Source organism: Odocoileus virginianus, chromosome 4 (assembly GCF_023699985.2).
Source record: "Odocoileus virginianus isolate 20LAN1187 ecotype Illinois chromosome 4, Ovbor_1.2, whole genome shotgun sequence".
Taxonomy (NCBI): Eukaryota; Metazoa; Chordata; class Mammalia; order Artiodactyla; family Cervidae; genus Odocoileus; species Odocoileus virginianus.
This window is the reverse complement of record NC_069677.1, coordinates 8,841,447-8,861,013: the sequence shown is the minus strand read 5'-3', so window position 1 is coordinate 8,861,013 and position 19,567 is coordinate 8,841,447. Positions and strand designations below refer to the sequence as shown.

The 19,567-nt window shown below is 36.3% G+C and overlaps 1 protein-coding gene across 11 annotated transcripts in view; it reads left to right on the top strand.

Moving 5' to 3' along the window:
* The window catches only part of GOLGB1 (golgin B1), a 74,564-nt gene that overhangs the window by 5,261 nt on the left and 49,736 nt on the right, over positions 1–19,567 (top strand). For 2 of the 11 annotated variants that reach the window (XM_070466037.1, XM_070466039.1), the window contains exons 2-9: positions 6,670–6,764; positions 7,956–8,108; positions 8,308–8,460; positions 11,009–11,137; positions 13,920–14,045; positions 16,434–16,556; positions 17,666–17,779; positions 18,834–19,236. In XM_070466037.1, the coding sequence (XP_070322138.1) occupies positions 6,672–6,764; positions 7,956–8,108; positions 8,308–8,460; positions 11,009–11,137; positions 13,920–14,045; positions 16,434–16,556; positions 17,666–17,779; positions 18,834–19,236 (1,294 nt within the window). In that variant the 5' untranslated portion in view covers positions 6,670–6,671. Of the gene's footprint in view, positions 1–4,746; positions 4,949–6,669; positions 6,765–7,955; positions 8,109–8,307; positions 8,461–11,008; positions 11,138–13,919; positions 14,046–16,433; positions 16,557–17,665; positions 17,780–18,833; positions 19,237–19,567 lie in introns of all 11 variants that reach the window. The other 9 variants (XM_070466038.1, XM_070466044.1, XM_070466043.1 and 6 more) reach the window with 9 other exon arrangements.

Genomic DNA, 19,567 nt, shown 5'->3' with positions numbered 1-19,567 from the left:
CGATGTTCAATGTCTAGATCCGTGAATTCATTTGAGTTGTAAAATATTAGACTAGATGTTCCAGTTCTCCCATTGTTTTCATTTGTTACCTGGAATAACTTTATAAGTAGAGACGTGTCCCCTCATCTACTATTTTCTTCCTAAGTGGTAAAGTCCAAATAGAAAAGATAAGAAAATCCTTGTACTTAACCTAGTTTTCACAATTCTTAGTTCAGATGATGACCAGTTTACTATTATGAACTTGTGGATTTTAGTATTTTGGTGGATTTAAATATCTGTTGCAATTTAATTCATATTTTTATTAGAAACTCAGTTGTTCCTTTGTTCTGTGGGAACCTTTTCAGTTTGTTTCTTGGGCCCTTTTAACATGACTCTACATTAGTCTTTGATAGCTTCCTTGCTGTTTTGTGTGATAAGATGTTTCAGGCTCATTTTGTGCCATTTCCTGCTTCAGAACTGAAATCAGTCATTTTCTCTAAGAAGCCCTCCTATTTTATTTTTAAAGTTACTTCTGGCTTTTTTTTTTTTAATGGGAAGTAGTGTTTTAAGACTCCAGTCTAGGCACTAAAAATACTTACTGCTTCTCAGTTTGTCATTGTTTTTTCAATGGATAGAGCTAGGAAAATATATTTACTAAGGCAAAATACCCTGTAGGTTCATAGTAACACTTTTGCTTGAAATTCAAGGTTAGTTTTTACTTAATTTCTTAATTAATTTAATAATTCTTAATTTCTTTTGTGTTATATGTTTGTCTCCTTTTTTCATAATGAGTATATAATAGAATTACTATGCCCATAATTACTTTAAGTCCACAGGAAGCATATAATAGTCAAGGAGTAATAATACTGATAATGATCACCACCAATTTTGATTTTTAAAATTTTTATGTTTTTTTAACATATGCTATTCATGTTTTCCCCAATTTTTAAAATTGGAGGCCTATGTGTTTTCAGAGCATAGAATCATTAAATACTATTCTCTCTCCATCCTGGCCTTAGTTCTATGAGTAACATATTTAGTGCTTATCACCAGTCCTTATGATGATGTTTCTTCAGTCATTTTGGTTGTCTCAAGCTCGCTCTCTTTAACAGATGCCTTAGGAAAGGCTCCTGGGAAAATTTATCATGAATTTTCTTGCAAGTTTATAACATCGTGTCTGTGCTCCTTACATTTGTAGATCATTTTACAGTCCATAGGGTCCCGAAGAGTCAGACACGACTGAGCGACTTCACTTTCACTTTTCACTTTCATGCACTGGAGAAGGAAATGGCACCCACTCCAGTGTTCTTTCCTGGAGAATCCCAGGGATGGGAGCCTGGTGGGCTGCCGTCTAGGGAATGCACAGAGTTGGACACGACTGAAGCAGCTTAGCAGCAGCAGCAGCATTTTTGCTAAAATTAAAATCTTTAACTTGCCTTTTCTTTCCATAAATACCTCAAATCTGTAACTCCATTTTTTTTCCCCCTGGCAAAAATATTACTGTTGAAAAGTCTGACAGTCTTTTTGTTGTTGTTGTTGTTGTTGGCTTATAAGTCACACGATATTTCTGCCTAAATCTCAAAGAATTTTAAAAAATTTTACTAGAATGTCTTGCCGGTCATTTTGGGTTGATATTCTCAGGTACCTGATGGCTTCTTTCAATATGTTACTTCAGATCTTTAAAAAATTTTTAGATAAGTGCTCTTGGATTTTGTTTTTTTGTGTGTGTGTTCTGTACCTTTGCTTTGGTTTCTTTTTCAGGGAATCCTACTATCCTCATTGCCTATGTTCAGTATTTATCACTTCTCTTGATTCCCTCTTTACTATTTATTTCTTTGAATTTTTTAAAGAAACAAATTATTAGGAATAATTTTAAATTTATCATAGAAAGTATACAAAGATAATTCAAAGTTCACTGTACCCCTCACCCAGTAGTTTCTAATATTAACATGTTACATTAGTAAAACGCATTCGTCAAAATTAGGAAACCAACACTGGTGCACTACTATTAACTAAACTCCATACTTTGGATTTTACTCCTTTCTCCATTGATGTCCTTTTTGCTGGTATAGGGTCTTGCCTTGATGTTCATGGCTGCTGACTGATCAGAGTGGTAGTTGCTGAAAGTTAGAATGGTTGTGGCAATTTTTAAAAACGAGGCAGCAACGAACTTTGCTGCATCGATTAACTCTCCTTTCATGAGCAAGTTCTCCATAGCATGCAGTGCTATTTGATAGCATTTTACACACAGTAGAATTTCTTTGAAAATTGGTGTAGATCCTCTCACACCCTGCCACTACTTTATCAACTAAGTTTATGTAATATTCTAAATGCTTTGTTGTCATTTCAGTAGTCTTCATAGTTTGTTCACCAGTAATAGATTCCATCTCATGAAACCACTTTCTTAGCTCATCTAGAAGCAGCAACTCCTTGTCTGTAAAAGATTTATCTTGAGATTACAGCAATTCGGTCACATTTTCAGCCTCTACTTTTGATTCTATTGATAGTTCTCTTACTGTTACCATCACAGTTGCACTTACTTCTTCCACAAAAATCTTGAGCCCCTTAAAGATCATCAGTGAAGGTTGGACTTGACTTCTCCCACACTCATGTTAATGTTTGTGAAAATGAGACAAGACAAGGAGGTCATTAATCACAGACCAGTGACTAGGGAGATAAGGGTTAATTTATAAGATTTGACCTATAAATTATTTTGGCCTCAGCTCCTTTCCCTGGAGATAACAATATTATTTTCTTCATGGTATAGAGAGAACGTCTTCCATGTGAGTGTTTTAGCTCTTCCTTTTAGGAAGAGAAGGGGAGACCTGCATACTCTACCTGTACCTGTTGTTTTCCAGCTGTCTTTAGCTCAAAAATAATCCTTATGCCTAGTGGCATATTTTGGAATGAGTGGCACATTCTGCTACCCTTTGGTTCCCCCTTCTTCCTTGGATGACTATGAATCTTGTGGCTTTGGTATATTTTATATATCCATGTTTACTCTGGAGTTTGTGGGAAACTTTGTCTCATTATTTGTTACTTGCTTGTTTTGGTAAAGACTGTCTATGGGTTTTTAAAATTTTGTTATCTAGTTGTTTTGTCTATTTTTGTATGGGAATTTAGGAAGATCCAAAAGGTATGCTGTCTGCTACTACCATCTTCTCAGAGTCCCATCAGTTGGTTGTATTTTTTTTTTTCTGCTATTATTCTCAACAGAGTTTGAAAAATCTGAAGATAAAGTGATAATGTTTGGTAAGTTAGGTTCTATTATGACTCTTTGATTAGTACAAATTTCTGTGCCTAATAAAGACTCTTTAGTTATAGTGTTCATTTCCTTCAGTAATGGTTCCTGCAGAAAGTTGAATCGCTAGAGTTGAAAAGAAAGTTTAGAGTCTGTGTCCTGGTGAATTTTGTTTGTTTTTTTAACAACTGTATTTATGAGTCTCATAATTTGATGAGTGATTATTATGTTCCTTCAGTTCAATCACTCAGTTGTGTCTGACTCTTTGCAATTCCATGGACTGTAGCATGCCAGGCTTCCCTGTCCATCACCAACTCCCAGAATTTACTCAAACTCATGTCCATTGAGTCGGCGGTGCCATCCAACCATATCATCCTCTGCTGTCCCCTTCTCCTGCCTTCAATCTTTCCCAGCATCAGGGTCTTTTCAGATGAGTCAGTTCTTTGTATCAGGTGGCCAAAGTATTGGAGTTTCAGCTTCAGCATCAGTCCTTCCAATGAATATTCAGAACTGATTTCCTTTAGGATGGACTGATTGGATCTCCTTGCAGTCCAAGGGACTCTGAAGAGTCTTCTCCAACACCACAGTTCAAAAGCATCAATTCTTCGGCCCTCAGCTTTCTTTATAGTCCAACTATCACATCCATACACGACTACTGGAAAAACCATACCTTGGACCTTTGTTGACAACGTAATGTTTCTGCTTTTTAATATGCTGTCTAGGTTGGTTGTAGCTTTTCTTCCAGGGAGCAAGTGTCTTAATTTCATGGCTGCAGTCACCATCTGCAGTGATTTTGGAGCCCAAGAAAATAGTCTCTCACTGTTTCCATTGTTTCCCCATCTATTTGCCAAGAAGAACATGGGACCATGTTCTTAGTTTTCTCAGTGTTGAGTTTTAAGCCAACGTTTTCACTCTCCTCTTTCACTTTCATCAAGGGGCTCTTTAGTTCTTCTTCTCTTTCTGCCATGAGGGTGCTGTTATCTGCATATCTGACGTTATTGATATTTCTCCCAGCAATCTTGATTCCAGCTTGTGCTTTATCTAGCCCCGCATTTTGCATGTTGTACTGTGCATAGACGTTAAATAAGCAGGGTGACAATATACAGCCTTGACGTACTCCTTTCCTGATTTGGAACCAGTCTGTTGTTCCATGTCCAGTTCTATCTGTTACTTCTTGACCTATGTATAGATTTCTCAGGAGGCAGGTCAGGTGGTTTGGTATTCCCATTTCTTTCAGAATTTTCCACAGTTTGTTGTGATGCACACAGAGGCTTTGGTATAGTCAATAAAGAAGTAGATGTTTTTCTGGAACTCTCTTACTTTTCCGATGATCCAGCAGATGTTGGCAATTTGATCTCTGGTTCCTCTGCCTTTTCTAAATCCATCTTGAACATCTGGAAGTTCGCGGTTCACATACTGTTGAAGCCTAGCTTGGAGAATTTTGAGTATTACTTTGCTAGTGTGTGAGATGAGTACAATTGTACTGTAGTTTGAACATTCTTTGTCATTGCCTTTCTTTGGGATAGGAATGAAAACTGACCTTTTCCAGTCCTGTGGCCGCTGCCAAGTTTTCCAAATTTCCTGGCATATTGAGTGCATCACTTTCACAGCATCATCTTTTAGGATTTGAAATAGCTCACCTGGAATTCCATCACCTCCACTAGCTTTGTTGGTAGTGATGCTTCCTAAGGCCCACTTGACTTCACACTCCAGGATGTCTGGCTCTAGGTGAGTGATCACACCATCATGGTTATCAAGGTCATGAAGATCTTTTTTCTATAGTTCTTCTGTGTATTCTTGCCAGCTCGTTTTAATATCTTCTGCTTCTGTTAGGTCCATACCATTTCTGTCCTTTATTGTGCCCATCTTTGCATGAAATTATGTTCCTAAGCACTTGTATATGACTCTTACATTGCCATCTCAGTAGTTATATATGTAGTTATATATGGTCCTATGTTGCCCTCCTAGGAATGATTCTCTCTTCCTTTCCTGTTTTATGCATCTTTTCAAAATGCCATATACTGCTTATCTTAGTAACCAGTTACAGAAACAAAGAGCTTCCCTGGTAGCTCAGCTGGTGAAAAATTGGCCTTCTTTGCAGGAGATCCCGGTTCTATTCCTGGGTTGTGAAGATCCCCTGGAGAAGGGATAGTCTACCCTCTCCACTATTCTTGGGCTCCCCTGGTGGCTCAGACGATAAAGAATCTGCTTGCAGTGTGGGAGACCTGGGTTTGATCCCTGGGTTGGGAATATCTCAACCCAGTCCAGTTTTCCTGTCTGGAGAATCCCCATGGGCAGAGGTGCTTGGCAGGCTACAGTCCATGGAGTCACAAAAAGTTGGACATGACTGAGTGGCAAAGCACAGCATAGAAGCAAATGTCTTGCCATTTCTTAATTAGGGACCGTAAAAGTAAACGAAAATAAGTAAAAGAAAATGATAGCAGAGTCTAGTTTTATTCAAGTACTTATTTTGTGTTATAGCTTTTACATTTCTGTTTCTTCCTGCTGAGGATTTTAAAAGCCAAATAATATTTTGTTAATCAGCATAAAATTTACCATAATTGCATATGATAATGCTATGCACAGTCCAGTTTATTTTTATTTTTCCTATAAGAACATTAATATTCTTACTTTTAAGGGCTTTATGGACTGGCAAGTGTTACTGGTCTAAATGAATGAATGATTAAATAAATAAGGAAGAAAAGAGAAAGAGTATGTGTGGGGGGCTGGGTTTCAGGTTATCTGTTTCTTCTTAAGTGAAATTTGGTGGCTTGTTATCTTTCAAAGCCTAGTTCATCTATGTTGACTAATTTATAGGCATAGAGTTATAGTTTTCCATAGGTCAGTAGTAATGTTTCTTTCCTCTTTCATATCTGATGTTAATAATTTTTGTCTTCTCTCTTTTTTTGTTGTCAGCCTAACTGAGCTTTGTGTATTTTATTCATTTCTTCAAAGAATCAGCTTTTGATTTTATTCATTTTCTCTTATTTTTCTATTTTCAGTTTTATTAATTTCTGCAGGTAAAAAGAAAAACATTTGTTGAACGGTGGAGTGTATTTGACAAATTAGAAGTAGACAGTAGCCTGACAGGGGAAAGAATAGTTAGAATTCCATGTTTGCCCATGAAATTATGATTAAAGAAAACCTGTAAGCATTAAAGATAACCTTTAGGTATATTATTTTGCACTAACAATTATGTATTTGTATTTCATTTAAGAAATATTAGTGATGGTGCTTAAAAATCTCTGTGTAGTTATCACTGAAGAGAACAGTGTTTACTACACTGTACATACTCAGAAGCCTTTTTAAAACCATCAACTTGCTGTGTAGTCTAATATATATATGTATATCACCTGCACAGTTTTCTTATTTCACTTATAGATGATACAGTTACCATCATAGGAGAAACATGTATCCATTTGACTGATTTTTGTTTTCTTTTCTTGCAGAAATGCTGAGTCGACTGTCAGGATTAGCAAATGTTGTTTTACATGAATTATCAGGAGATGACACTGATGAGAATATGAGGGCTTCCTTAGAACCTGTGAGTAGCTCTTTTCTGAATTAAACTGATGAGATGTATATTCTATGTTCTTCTGATGACAAGAATTTAAGATGAAAGACTGTGAGCAGCCTCCCTTATGCTAGGTGTAAGAGAAGATTAAGAAAAATATTGAGACTTTGTAAATGATCCTTTTCCTGTAAGGTTTGTAGCCTAAAAGGACCAGTAATGGAAATCAAGTCCTGGATAAGATTAGAAAGATTGTCTTCATTTGTCCCCCTGGGGCTTGTTTAGTACTAGATTGTTTTAACTCAGGTATGTTCTCTTGTTTCACAGGAAAGGTCTGAAACAAAAAATGGAGCAACTTTCTGGTTTCAGACTGTTTGCCATTATAAACTCATCTAGCCCTTCTCTTATTGTGTGTATTGTAGTTTTTGAAGGTCACATAGGAATCAAAGAAAGTCGTTTCACTTTCTGAAAAGACAAGCAGTATTCCCTGGTGGCTAAGAGAATTTTATTCACCAACTCTTTTAATTTTAAATTTTGGTCTCTTTCACTTACTGTTATGTGACCTTTGCTTCCCTTTATTTTTCTCTTTGGTAAAATTAGTATGATAAGACTGTAAGTGAGATAATGTTTGTAAATGGTTAACATTTGCAAAATAATATGTATTGCAATGACTCTGATAATTATTGGATAATAATAATGTTGGGTAATTATTATTGAAAAGATTTCTTTTTAAAATTAAACCGTTTAAAAAATTTTTATTTCCCATGCCAGGTAAGTGTGAGTATGTCTCTGTCCACCCCCACACAGCATCAAATGCCTTATAGTATACATACACACTCACTTCACTCCCCCTCCCTACCTACCCTTCCTCCTCCACCCTCAGCCATCCTCTACACCCACTTCTTTTTTGCAACTCTCATCCATTCCAAACAGCTCTTCTAATAAAACCCAAGCAACATCTCTGGAGGGTTTTCCCCAGCCTAAGGAATTCAGTCCCAGAGAATTATACCACTAGATTGCAAGATTTACATAAGCCAAGCCCCATTCTTGACACCTAAGGCCCCTTCTTTCCTCCAACCCGTACTCTGCCCTTGAACCCCCATCTCCTCGGAAAGATTTCTTAAGTAAGGACAAGAGATAAGATGAAGTTGGAATGAAGAAACTCCTGTTGGGAAGCTTATACCTTTTCACTCGTAAATTGGCAACCTTTTGTCTAAATACCAGGAATTGCCCCAAGAATCTGACATGGAATTTAATGATAGAACACAAGAGGATGTTCTGGAGCGCCTGGCTAATGTAGAACAGTTGGTGGTGGAACTAAAAGAAATCATTAGACAGAAGGATGCTGAATTGCAGCAGAAGGATGAAGTTCTACAGGTACCATTGTCCTTTCTTGCCAAGCATTTGATAAAAGACAGATATAAGAGTTAACTTCAGTTTTTCTCTTCACTTAGATGATTAGAGAATCTGATTTCCCTAATACTGTAAGATGATGCCTCCTGAGAATAACTTTTGTTATATACTGGATAAATGATGAATAAAAATTTGTGTATTTACCATCATTGTTCTCTGATAGGAAGAAAGAAAAGCTGCTGATAACAAAATAAAAAAGCTAAAACTTCATGCTAAAGCCAAATTAACTTCTTTGAATAAACACATAGAAGAGATGAAGGCACAAGGAGGGACTGTTGTGTCCACAGAACCTCAGTCAGAGGAGCACCTCTCCAAGGTATAGTGACTGGGTATAATATATACTTTCTGAGGAGCAAAAGCCTCTCATTGTCACTAATCACAAAAATTTATGAAGTTGAAGTAATACAGCACTAAATGCTGTCCTTTTATTGAGCTCACAGTCTAACTGGGCTATGGACCAAGCACAGAATAAAAGGCCAACAAAAACATGGAAGTTAAATATCAGTTGTAACCTACACTTGCAGAGAATTAAAAAGGCTAACAAGAAGAAGTGAATATTGAAGTGAGGCATTTAGCTTTTGAATCCTTGGTTAGAAGAGTAAACTAGGTGATCTCTAAGGTTTCTCCCAGCTCTGAAATTCTTTTTTTTTTTTTTTCCATTTATTTTTATTAGTTGGAGGCTAATTACTTTACAACACTGCAGTGGTTTTTGTCATACATTGAAATGAATCAGCCATGGATTTACATGTACTCCCCATCCCAGTCCCCCCTCCCACCTCCCTCTCCACCTGATCCCTCTGGGTCTTCCCAGTGTACCAGGCCCGAGCACTTGTCTCATGCACCCAACCTGGGCTGGTGATCTGTTTCACCCTAGATAATATACATGTTTCAATGCTGTTCTCTTGAAACATCCCACCCTCGCCTTCTCCCAGAGTCCACAAGTCTGTTCTATACATCTGAGTCTCTTTTTCTGTTTTGCATATAGGGTTCTCGTTACCATCTTTCTAAAGTCCATATATATGTGTTAGTATACTGTAATGGTCTTTATCTTTCTGGCTTACTTCGCTCTGTATAATGGGCTCCAGTTTCATCCATCTCATTAGAACTGATTCAAATGAATTCTTTTTAATGGCTGAGTAATATTCCATGTTGTATATGTGCCACAGCTTCCTCATCCATTCGTCTGCTGATGGGCATCTGGGTTGCTTCCATGTCCTGGCTATTATAAAAGTGATAGACTATGCTTTGTCTTCATGTGGCCACATAATAGTACTTTGAAGTTTCATGCATTGTGGGCTTAATCAGCTGGATTATCTTAGGCTCCAGTAAGGGATGCGCTCTAGATTTATGACTGCCGCCAACAAACAGTTTAAGGTGGAAGATAAGAGAAAGGAGTAAGCAAAGTGTTGCCTTTTGAGAAATTGAGCACTGTTCCAGTACTTGTTCTTACTATCTTTCCCAAATATGCACATTCAGTCAGCTAGTTAGAGAACAAGAAACTTTTGGCAAATTTGGTATAGAATAAAAAGAGACCAGCCCCATCAGATATACACATTACAGTTGGCTTAGATGTCACTCTGTATAAGAGATCTTTTAATTTGTTTTAGCCTTCACCATGTTTTAGTTTTTGACTCGCTAGTATTCTTATCCACAATGATTTTAGTTCTTGGAAAATGAGACTTTAATCAATTCTTTAGGCATAACCCTTGGGTTGCTAGTACCCTAGTTAGTCTTTCCTTCCTGAGTCTAATGTTCAGAAGATATTACTTTTCCTGCATTGATAGATAGCCTTATTTAGCTTCTCAAAGCTGATTTTAGAAGCTTCTCTTATTCTCAAATAATGCCTTCATCTGGATTCTTCTTTTCTTACTTACTGGTTTTTCCTCTCATTATTCTCTCTTCCCCCTGGCTGTCGTAGCACCAGCCTGTCGCTCCCCATGTGACTTTGTTTCTTCTAACTTCTCCCTCTGCTGTGTTGTTATATTTTTAAATTATCCATTTTATACCTGCCCCCCCCCTTTTTTAAAGCTCTGAGACCTTAAACAAATCAGCATCATGTAGCTTCATTTCCTTCCTCTGTTAAATAAAAAGGTTGGATTAAATGATTTCTAAGTTTCAGCAATCAGTCACAGCAGCTCTTTAAACTATTGTTTACCCATGACAGAGCTTGACAGTCTCTGGAAAGTATAGTTGAAGAAATGATGGCAATCCTCAGATACTTGACAGACTGTTATGTGGAAGAAAGTGTAAAATTATTCTGTGTGGTTCCAGTAAGCAGAATAGGTTCATTTTGGAGGGCAAGGAGTGGTGGTGAATTCAGTTGGGAGGCAGAATCTGGTTCAGTCAAAAGAAGAGCTTTTTGGGGAAAAAAAAGACTGTTGAAAGATTTTAATTCCTCTCCTCCTTCCGTCTCTTTTATGATTTTTTGTCTTTCACTTAGCAGCTGTGTTTTCCTGAATTCTGTCCTCTAGTTCTTCAAGGCAGTGGTATTATGAGTTTCATGTTAAGTTTTAGTCCTGTATGGCACTAACTGTTTTTTCCCTCAGACTAAAAACTATAAAAATAGGAAATTTGGTGTCATTTCTTCCAGGTATTGACTTCCCTCTGGTATCCTCCTGCTTCTGGTTATTCTCCATCATTTTCAGATAGCTATTTGTCTATCTTGTCCAGTTTATGGTGCGGAAGGATGGGTCTGACAGGAACGTCTTGGCCGTACTCAAATTCGAAAACTCTAAGATTGCTTCCTTGTTATTAGGTCAAGTGTTATTTTTTGCTCCCATTTATTGGATAGCACTATAATCAAGGAGCTGTATAGAGCAAATTAGATTCTTTTAAATAAATAACTTTATTTTCTGCGTTTTCAGCATGACAAGAGTTCTACAGAAGAAGAGAGAGAAGTAGAAAAGATAAAACATAAGCTCCAGGAGAAGGAGGAACTAGTTACCAGTTTGCAAGCCCAACTTTCCCAGGCACAAGCAAACCAAGCTACACAGGTAGGGGTGTAAGTTACCTCATAATCATTAAGTTAATAAATCACTAAAGCTCAATGGAGTATTATACTAACTAACAACAATAGTCATGTAATATTTTTCTATGTCTCTGTCAACTCCTTCCTTCCTTGTTCCCTTCCCTTTTCTTTCCTCTTGTCTTTCCTTCTCCACTAAGTCTAGTAATTCTACTAGACTGTGCATTGGTGTTTATCTTCCATGGTTGATATTTGTAGATAGCCAAATTTCTTTTTCAATACATGGTTTCACACATTTTATTTCAGAAGAGTTTTCTTGTAGTATTTGGTCTGTTTTCTTCCTTAGGGACTTCTGTTAGCCATATATTCCACCTTTGATTGTCTTCCATATTTGTCACTTTCAGTCCCTTTTTATCTCTTCCTTTTCAAAAGTTTCTTTTTTTTTTTTTCTTCTTTAAGGCATTCTATTTCGTGTTTATTTACTTTTGTAAATAAATTGTTTTGTGTTCAAAATAAATTGTTTCATGTTTTGTGTTCTTTTCAGAACTCATTTTGATTCAAAAGAATCAAATTTTTCCTGAATTTTGTCACCTCATTTCTGAGTTTTTCTAATTCTGATTTTAAAACTGTTCTTTTGTGTCATATCTAATTTTCTTATTTTTAAAAAACACCTTTTGAAATAGATTGCAATTTTGACTTTGAGCTTGCCTCTGGTATGCTTTTCTCACCTGCTTGGTTTTCTTTTCTTTTTTTTTTAATGATAACTTTGGATGGGATTTGACCTGGATCCTTTTATGTTTCTTATTTTTGTGTGAAATTAATTTTCCTAAACTTTTTGAAGGAGGCTTGATTCAGGAAAATGTTTTTTATTTAACAGACTTCTCTTTTTTGTTATTTTTGTGTTGTGTTCAAAGATAAGGCAAGTGGATTTCTGAGGTTTCCTGGCCTTCCCCCTGCCCTTCACTCTGATCTATACCAACATTGCTCGATAGTAATATAATGTGAGTCACATGCATAATTTTAAATTTTTTAGCAGCTATATTGCAAAAGATAAAGAAGAAACAAGTAAAATTAATTTTAACAATTATTTCATTTAGCCCAGTATATTAAAAATATACTTTTTAGAAATATAAAAATTATTTTTATGTTAATTTACATTCTTTTTTCTGCACTAAGAATGAAATTTAGTGTGTATTTTATATTATATCTCAACTTGGATGCTGGATTTTTATTGGAAATTCTTCATTTGTGTTTAGATTTCATAAAATTTCCAGTTGAGAAAACAGACTCAAATACTCAAATTGTTCTGTACATATTTAGAAACTTCTCTGTCACTGAACTGAGGGCCAGACATCATTGTCCTTTAATATTTGCATCCATGTTTAGAAACTGGCTAATTATTTAGGATAGTTAATTTGAAAAAAATCAACTTTAAAGCTACATGTGTGAGAAATGAAAACACATGTTCACAAAAGGACTTGTATATGCTTGTGCATAGCAGCTTCACTTGTGAAACCAAAAGCTAGAAATAACTTATCTGTCAGCAGAATATTTAAATACACAATGGGATACTAAGAAATAAAAGGAATGAGCTATGCATCAGTAGTACACCTTTATTTTAAATTTAAAAGTATATCTCTACTTATTTTTGAACTAGAAAAATAATAAAAGATATATTTATATTTTAATCAATTAAGTATATTATGATTTAATCATAATTATGATTTACATAGATGTCAGCTATTATTCATACTCTCTCCATTAAATATTCAAGTAAGCACACCACATAGGTGTATAGGAAAAAAATCATTTAAATTGCATCAATCCATTGACACTGGCTGGATAGCTGATGTGTTTATTGTAACACTAGGAGCAACATGCACATTTATTGCGTGCATAGCAGGTTCAACAGTATATTGCATGATGCAGCCGGTAAAGTGAAATATAATCATACAAAAACATAATTGTATTTAATGTAAAAATAATTTATTCTTAAATTAATTAAAATGAACTAATATTAATAATTTAATTTCTCACTTACATTAGGCATATTTCAAGCCCTTGATAGCCACATGTGGCTAGCTGATGATGAATTGTGTAGCACATGTGTAGCCCTTTGTCTTCTATTTCTGTTAGCCCTATTCTGCTTAATTTCTATTTCGCACCTGGAGGTTTCTTCTTGGTGCAGTTTGTTTTTTGGGTGGCAGGCCTAATGAGTTAGTTTTCAAACTTCAGGTGGGCCAGATTGTTCTAGCCTTTTTGTCCTTTTTACAGTGGACCCCTTTACTCAGCCAGAAGCAGAGAATGGAAAAGCTTTGCCAACTCAAACTGTTGTCCTAAGATTGGCCAACTGTGCTTCCCAGTAATAATTTATTGGTCATTTGGGGATTTTCCTTTTCTCAAGGCAATCAGATGTTTGCTCTGTTGCTGCCTTCCTCCTATTGCACAGACTCTGATACGAGTCTTTTGGTGGTTTGTCCCTACCTACATGTATTTTAGGGTTTGTAGTACTGCCTTCCTAATTTTACTGTAAATATTGTCAATGAGTTTTTGGTTTTGTTTTTTAGTTGTACTGTCTGTTTCTGTGTGAGGATTCAGAAAATTAAAAAACTGCTCCCCTTGTTTTGGTTTCCCTCTGACAAGTAATGTTGGTAATTTTTAAAAAAACCCACAGTTCATGCAGTTCCCTTCAGTGTTAAATGGAAATTAGAAGGATATTGGTAGGTATTTAGGGCAAATGAAAAGGGAGGTCAGAGAATTAAGAGTGCCAGTTCTTTTGCTTAAATATTTGTTTCCTTCTGTGTCTTCAGTCTGCTAAGAGTTCAACAGAGATGGAAGAATTTTTAATGATGAAGCAGCAGCTCCAAGAGAAGGAGGAACTCGTTAGCACTTTGCAAGCCCAGCTTAGCCAGACGCAGGCCGAGCAAGCCGCTCAGGTATGGTGGGAGGTGCCTGAGGCTCATTAGAGTAAAGAACTGTGAGAGTTTAAGGGTGGGGGGGGTGGCGGAATATGTATACTCACACTTGATTTGTATTGTTGTACAGCAGAAACAGAACGTTGTAAAGCAATTTTCCTCCAATTAAAAAAATAGAAAAAAATAAACAATGTAGCTCATGAAATATATGACAAAATGGAAAAAAAAACAGCTTAAGATTATTACATGACAAGTCAATTCAGTCTATTTTTAAAACTTTAGTAGGTAAAAGTATAGTAACTAGAATGTTACAGTAGAAAGTAGAAGGGTGTGGTAGAAGAAGAAATTAGAAGTGTTATTTACCTTGATGAATACACCATAACCTAATTTGTGGCTGTTTCTTAGTTCTACAGGCCTACTTGGTTCTACAGTTCTGCTTGGTTTTAATAGTATACAAAGATTCAGTCTTTTAGAAAGGAATGAGCTTATGCTAAGTTCCAAAGAGACTGTTAGATAAACCCAAAAGAAATACAAATGACTAAGTCCATTCTTCATAGTAAAATCTTAATGAGAAGTTAAATTATAATCAAAATATTAGTGGTGAGAAGGTGGTACAAGTTATGTGATTCAATGTTAAAAGGCACCAGTACGCAACTTTCTTCTTTATAGTTGTTTCTACTACCAGTACCAGAAATTATTCTGCTACCAGGACCAGTAGTTATTTCTGCTACTGTTTGAACTGCCATCCTCAATTCTTTCTATTTTTCTGAATTTCCCATTTGACCACACACTCTTTATTTTTCCTTTGATAATGCTCGAATGACTCAAGAAACATTTTTTCCCCTCAAGTGCCTTTGCACAATAGCTAATCTTATCCATTGGGTGTTTGGTGTTTATTGATAACTTGTAGTATTAGTTGGTACTCTCTGTCTATGGATGATCTACTACTGTGTATAAATTTAAAATTGGATATTCTAAGATCTTAAGTTTTGCCTATTAGCTTTTATCATGTCCTTTTTTGTATACATTATACGATGTAGGGTGGGGAAATACAGAATATTTTTACCGAGTGGCTTACTACACAGAAAGCCAAGGTGTATGGGTATACATACACACACACACACATAAATGTATTAACTGATCCATCATAATATAAGCCATTCAGAGCAGCAATACAAAGTATTTTGTGAGGTGAAAGAGGTTACTGTGCATGTGACAACCAGGGAATCTTACATGGAAGACTCAGGATTTAGGTAAAATGATGGATAGATAATATAGTTTCAACAGGGTGGGGGAAGGGTATTCCAATTGTGGGGAATGGTGTGAGCAAAGTCTCAGGAAAAAGAGTATGGTACATTTATAGGAAAGGATGTGTAGATATGTTTGGCTGATGAAGGACTCCAGTGCCGATACATTTGAAACACAGGATTTCAAATTTAAAGTGACATCAAAATCCAGATAATGGCAGAAACCAACAAAAGTCTGTAAAGCAATCATCCTTCAATTTAAAAACAAATAAAAGACACAATAGAGAAAAAAAAAACGTATCATGAAGATTTTTTTTCTCCTGCCTTAGAAGGAGAGCCAAGTTTGGTTCAAAGTGTCACAAATCGAACAATCAGCAGTAACTGAAGGACCAGTGCAAAATGGGCAAGTGAAGAGCTGGTTAGCATGCTTAGCCACAGATCTTAAGGAAGTGAATAAGTGCATACACACACACACACACAACCTAAGAATGAAACAAAAACACTGATACCAGCAACTCACAACAGTCAGTTTATTTCCATTTCATTCAGTCGCAAATGAGGATGATCTAAAATCCTGCAAGTAATGATGCTTGAAAAGAGCTGTCTGGAGAGGCAGTGTGGATTGAATGGAAATATACCAAGTTCTTTGGTAGAAGCAATTCTCTGAAAATAAGACCTGAAAGAAAAACTTGTATTTCCAGTTGTAGAGAATCTTGAGTAGAAGATAACATTATTTTGAGGTTTATAGGGCATGAGAATTTCATTGAAAGTTTTTGACCACGAGTGTGATATTCAATGAATTATCTAGGGCCGAACAGGAATCTAACTTTGTATGTTTAATATTCCAACCTCCTTAGATCTTTTAAAAATGTACCTCTTGTGTATTTAAACCCTGTATTAACCATTCTAATACAGTTTTTATTCAAAATTTATATTTAAGCTGACTTCTGAATATAATGACAGGCTTTCTCTCACATTTTGAAGTTACCATCAGGCCTAACTCTTTTCCAAAAATCTCATCCTTTGACATTCAAAATTTAATCTGAAATATCTATTCTCTTATCAGTTCTCGTGTCTGTGTTTGGAGAACAGTCTGTGAGTTTCGTTTGTGTGATAATTCTGGGAGTGTAACTTGCATAGTTTCTCTGGTGTGTGTCTTCAGTTGAGTTCCATGCAGCAGGTGGTCCGAGAGAAAGATGCCCGCTTTGAGACACAAGTTCGTCTTCATGAAGATGAGCTTCTTCAGTTAGTAACCCAGGCAGATGTGGAAACAGAGATGCAACAGGTGTGTTGCTAAAACCTAGTAGAATGTTGTTTTAGTTAACATTTAATTAAGTTATCACAGCCACTTTTCCATCCTTGCCCACTGCTCTTAACTTGGTGTGGGTTTATTCATTAATTGCCTTCTTTTTGGTGCTCTTCTCTTCTGTTGCATATTAATTATTTATTTTTCTTTACCTTTTCTCTTACCCCTCTAATGAGATTGTCAGTACTCAAAAGCTGAGTTTAATTGGCAAATGTGTGTGGTAGTCAGAAATTGGTTTCTTTTCCGTTTGCTCATTGTAGCTACCTTTGTACATTAGAAACCTGATGCAAAACTTCAAATCAATGAAGTCAGTTTTAAACTTTAGAAAATTTAAAGACAAAAAAGGAGTGATTTTGAAACCATAAAGCCTTTTATTAAATCATTCTTTAAAAAAAAATCATTGAGTAATTTTTGAAAATTGGCTTCATTGTTTTTAAGTTTGTCACCTACTAACTCAAAAGTATTTGTTTCTGTTTAATGTGTAAGGCAGTGTGGTACTCAGAGGCACTCCAGTGGTATTTTTTCATGGTTGATCCACTTAATTGATTTTGAGTGAAAACTTCTTCCATGTTCTAGCCAATCCTTCAGAATACATCACTAAATAAAGTTTCAGAATACAGCACTTTTTAAAGTTGATTATTAATATATACATGTATTATTGACTTATTCATTCAACAAATGTTTATCAAGTGCATGTCCCATGCATGAAACTAGAAGAGAAATAGTTCTTGCCTGTAGAGAATGTTCTCATAGGTGAGTAGGATATATGTGTACCTACATTATTTAGGTACAGGATCTTGACTATATAACTTTAAAAGTGGATATGTGTAATAAATATCTAATTATTAAAAAGGCCCCCTAATTCAGGGACTTGGCTTGTGTCAGTTTGGTTGTTGTTAGTGCTCTGGAGAAGACATTTTGGAGATTCTTTGTTGCTGCTGGTTGAGGAGAATGGCAATGTCTGACTCTTTAACCTGTCATCCCTAACATCCAGAAATCTTAGGATACAAGTCTACCTGACATTTTGAAAGTAATCAGGTAATGATGCTCACGTGTTAGCACATTGTGTCTGAATGTTTCCTTCTCAGAAATTAAGGGTGCTGCAGAGGAAGCTTGAGGAGCATGAAGAAGCCTTGCTGGGCCGCACTCAGGTTGTGGACCTGCTGCAGCAGGAGCTGACCGCTGCTGAACAGAGAAACCAGGTACTGCCCTGTGATCTCTACTGTCTGCCTCAGGAGCATTCATTTCCAATTTAGTTCGCCAGGGAGTAGGCATAAAATCCTATTAGAAGCCTTCAGAGAATTGATGCCGTTTATTCATTCTGTCAACAAATTCCCTGTGCTTAAGTGGTGGTGATACTATGATGAGCAAAATGTTTACAGTTTTTTCCTCCATGAAACTTATATTTCAAATCTTTTATTGTTGCTCTTTTCCTTTGTGATTTTAGGTCTAGGATCCTAGTTTCTTTAGAATGTGTTATTTTCCTCTGAAAGTCCATATTCTGTGCTTGTTCATCTGGGTCCTGCATGCTACTGGAGAAAGTCATCTTCTTTTTTCAGCTCTCCTTGAGAATGACTGTCTTTCTTGCAAAGAGACATGTTCTTGTATCTCCAGTCCTAACAAACCCTGACCCCGAGTCCCCTCCCTGGCTGTCATCACACAGTCAGGTTCAAATCCCAGTTGTGCTACTTACTAGATAGGTACTGTAGAAATAATTACGCATGTGTGACTTTATGGTAAATTTCCCTTGTCTGTTTCTTTTAATATCTTGTAAGTATTTCTTTTGGCCTCTAATGTTTTGTATTATACTGATCTGTTTAAGTGTGATGCTCCCACTAAACTCTAAATTCCTTGAGGGCAAGGACTGGATCCATTTATTCATTCATTTATTCAGTATTTATTGAGTACCAGGTACTTAGTATGCCGTATATTATGCTAGGTGCTGGAGAACAGTAATGGTAAAACAGGCACAGTCCATTCACTTATTGAACTAATTTTGTATTGGGACACATGTAAATGAAAAAATAATGACACTGTATATATGTGTGTGTGTATACACACACACACACACACACACACACACACACACACACAATTGTCAAAAGTATCAAGAAGCAAAAACAGAGGACCTTTATGCAATTGAAAGTTTGGTCCTGAGTGTCTAGGCCCAGGCTTCACCTAGAAAGGGCTCTTCATTATGCTTATTGAAATGCAAGAATGAATTTATGGTTCATGAGGCTTTTTTTTTCTTTTTAGATTCTCTCTCAGCAATTGCAACAGATGGAAGCTGAGCTGAGCACTTTAAGGAACACTATAGAAACAGAAAGACAGGAGTCCAAGGTTCTGATGGAAAAGATGGAACTAGAAGTGGCAGAGAGAAAACTATCTTTCCATAACCTGCAGGAAGAAATGCATCATCTTCTTGAACAGCTTGAACAAGCAGGTCAAGCCCAGGCTGAACTGCAGTCCCAGCACAGTGCTTTGGAACAGAAGCACAGTGCAGAAATGGAAGAGAAGGCCTCTCACATTTTGAGCCTTCAAAAATCTGAGCAAGAGCTGCACTCTGCCTGTGATGCCCTCAAGGATCAAAATTCAAAACTTCTCCAAGATAAAAATGAACAGGCAGCTCATTCAGCCCAGGTCATTCAGCAGCTGGAAGGTCAGTATCTGAGTGCTTTTGAAGCCCACTTGTGTAGCACCTCAGTAGCTCCTACTGTAAAATTTCAGGTATCTCTTAACATTTGCTTGTTAAGCCAATGGATCTATAGAAGGGTTAAGAAAGGTGTCTCTTCTGAACCCTTTTCTACCATCTCTAACTGAAGTTATAGTCTGACTTAATATTATAATAATCATTATAGTACTAAAAACTACTGATAGTGATGTGTCAAATTTTAAAGTATGCTTTGTGAAGCATTACTGTGGTCTAAAGGGTTCCTTAACTGAAATGAATAGGACTTGAATTAATTTGTGAAAAACTCAATCCAAATCTA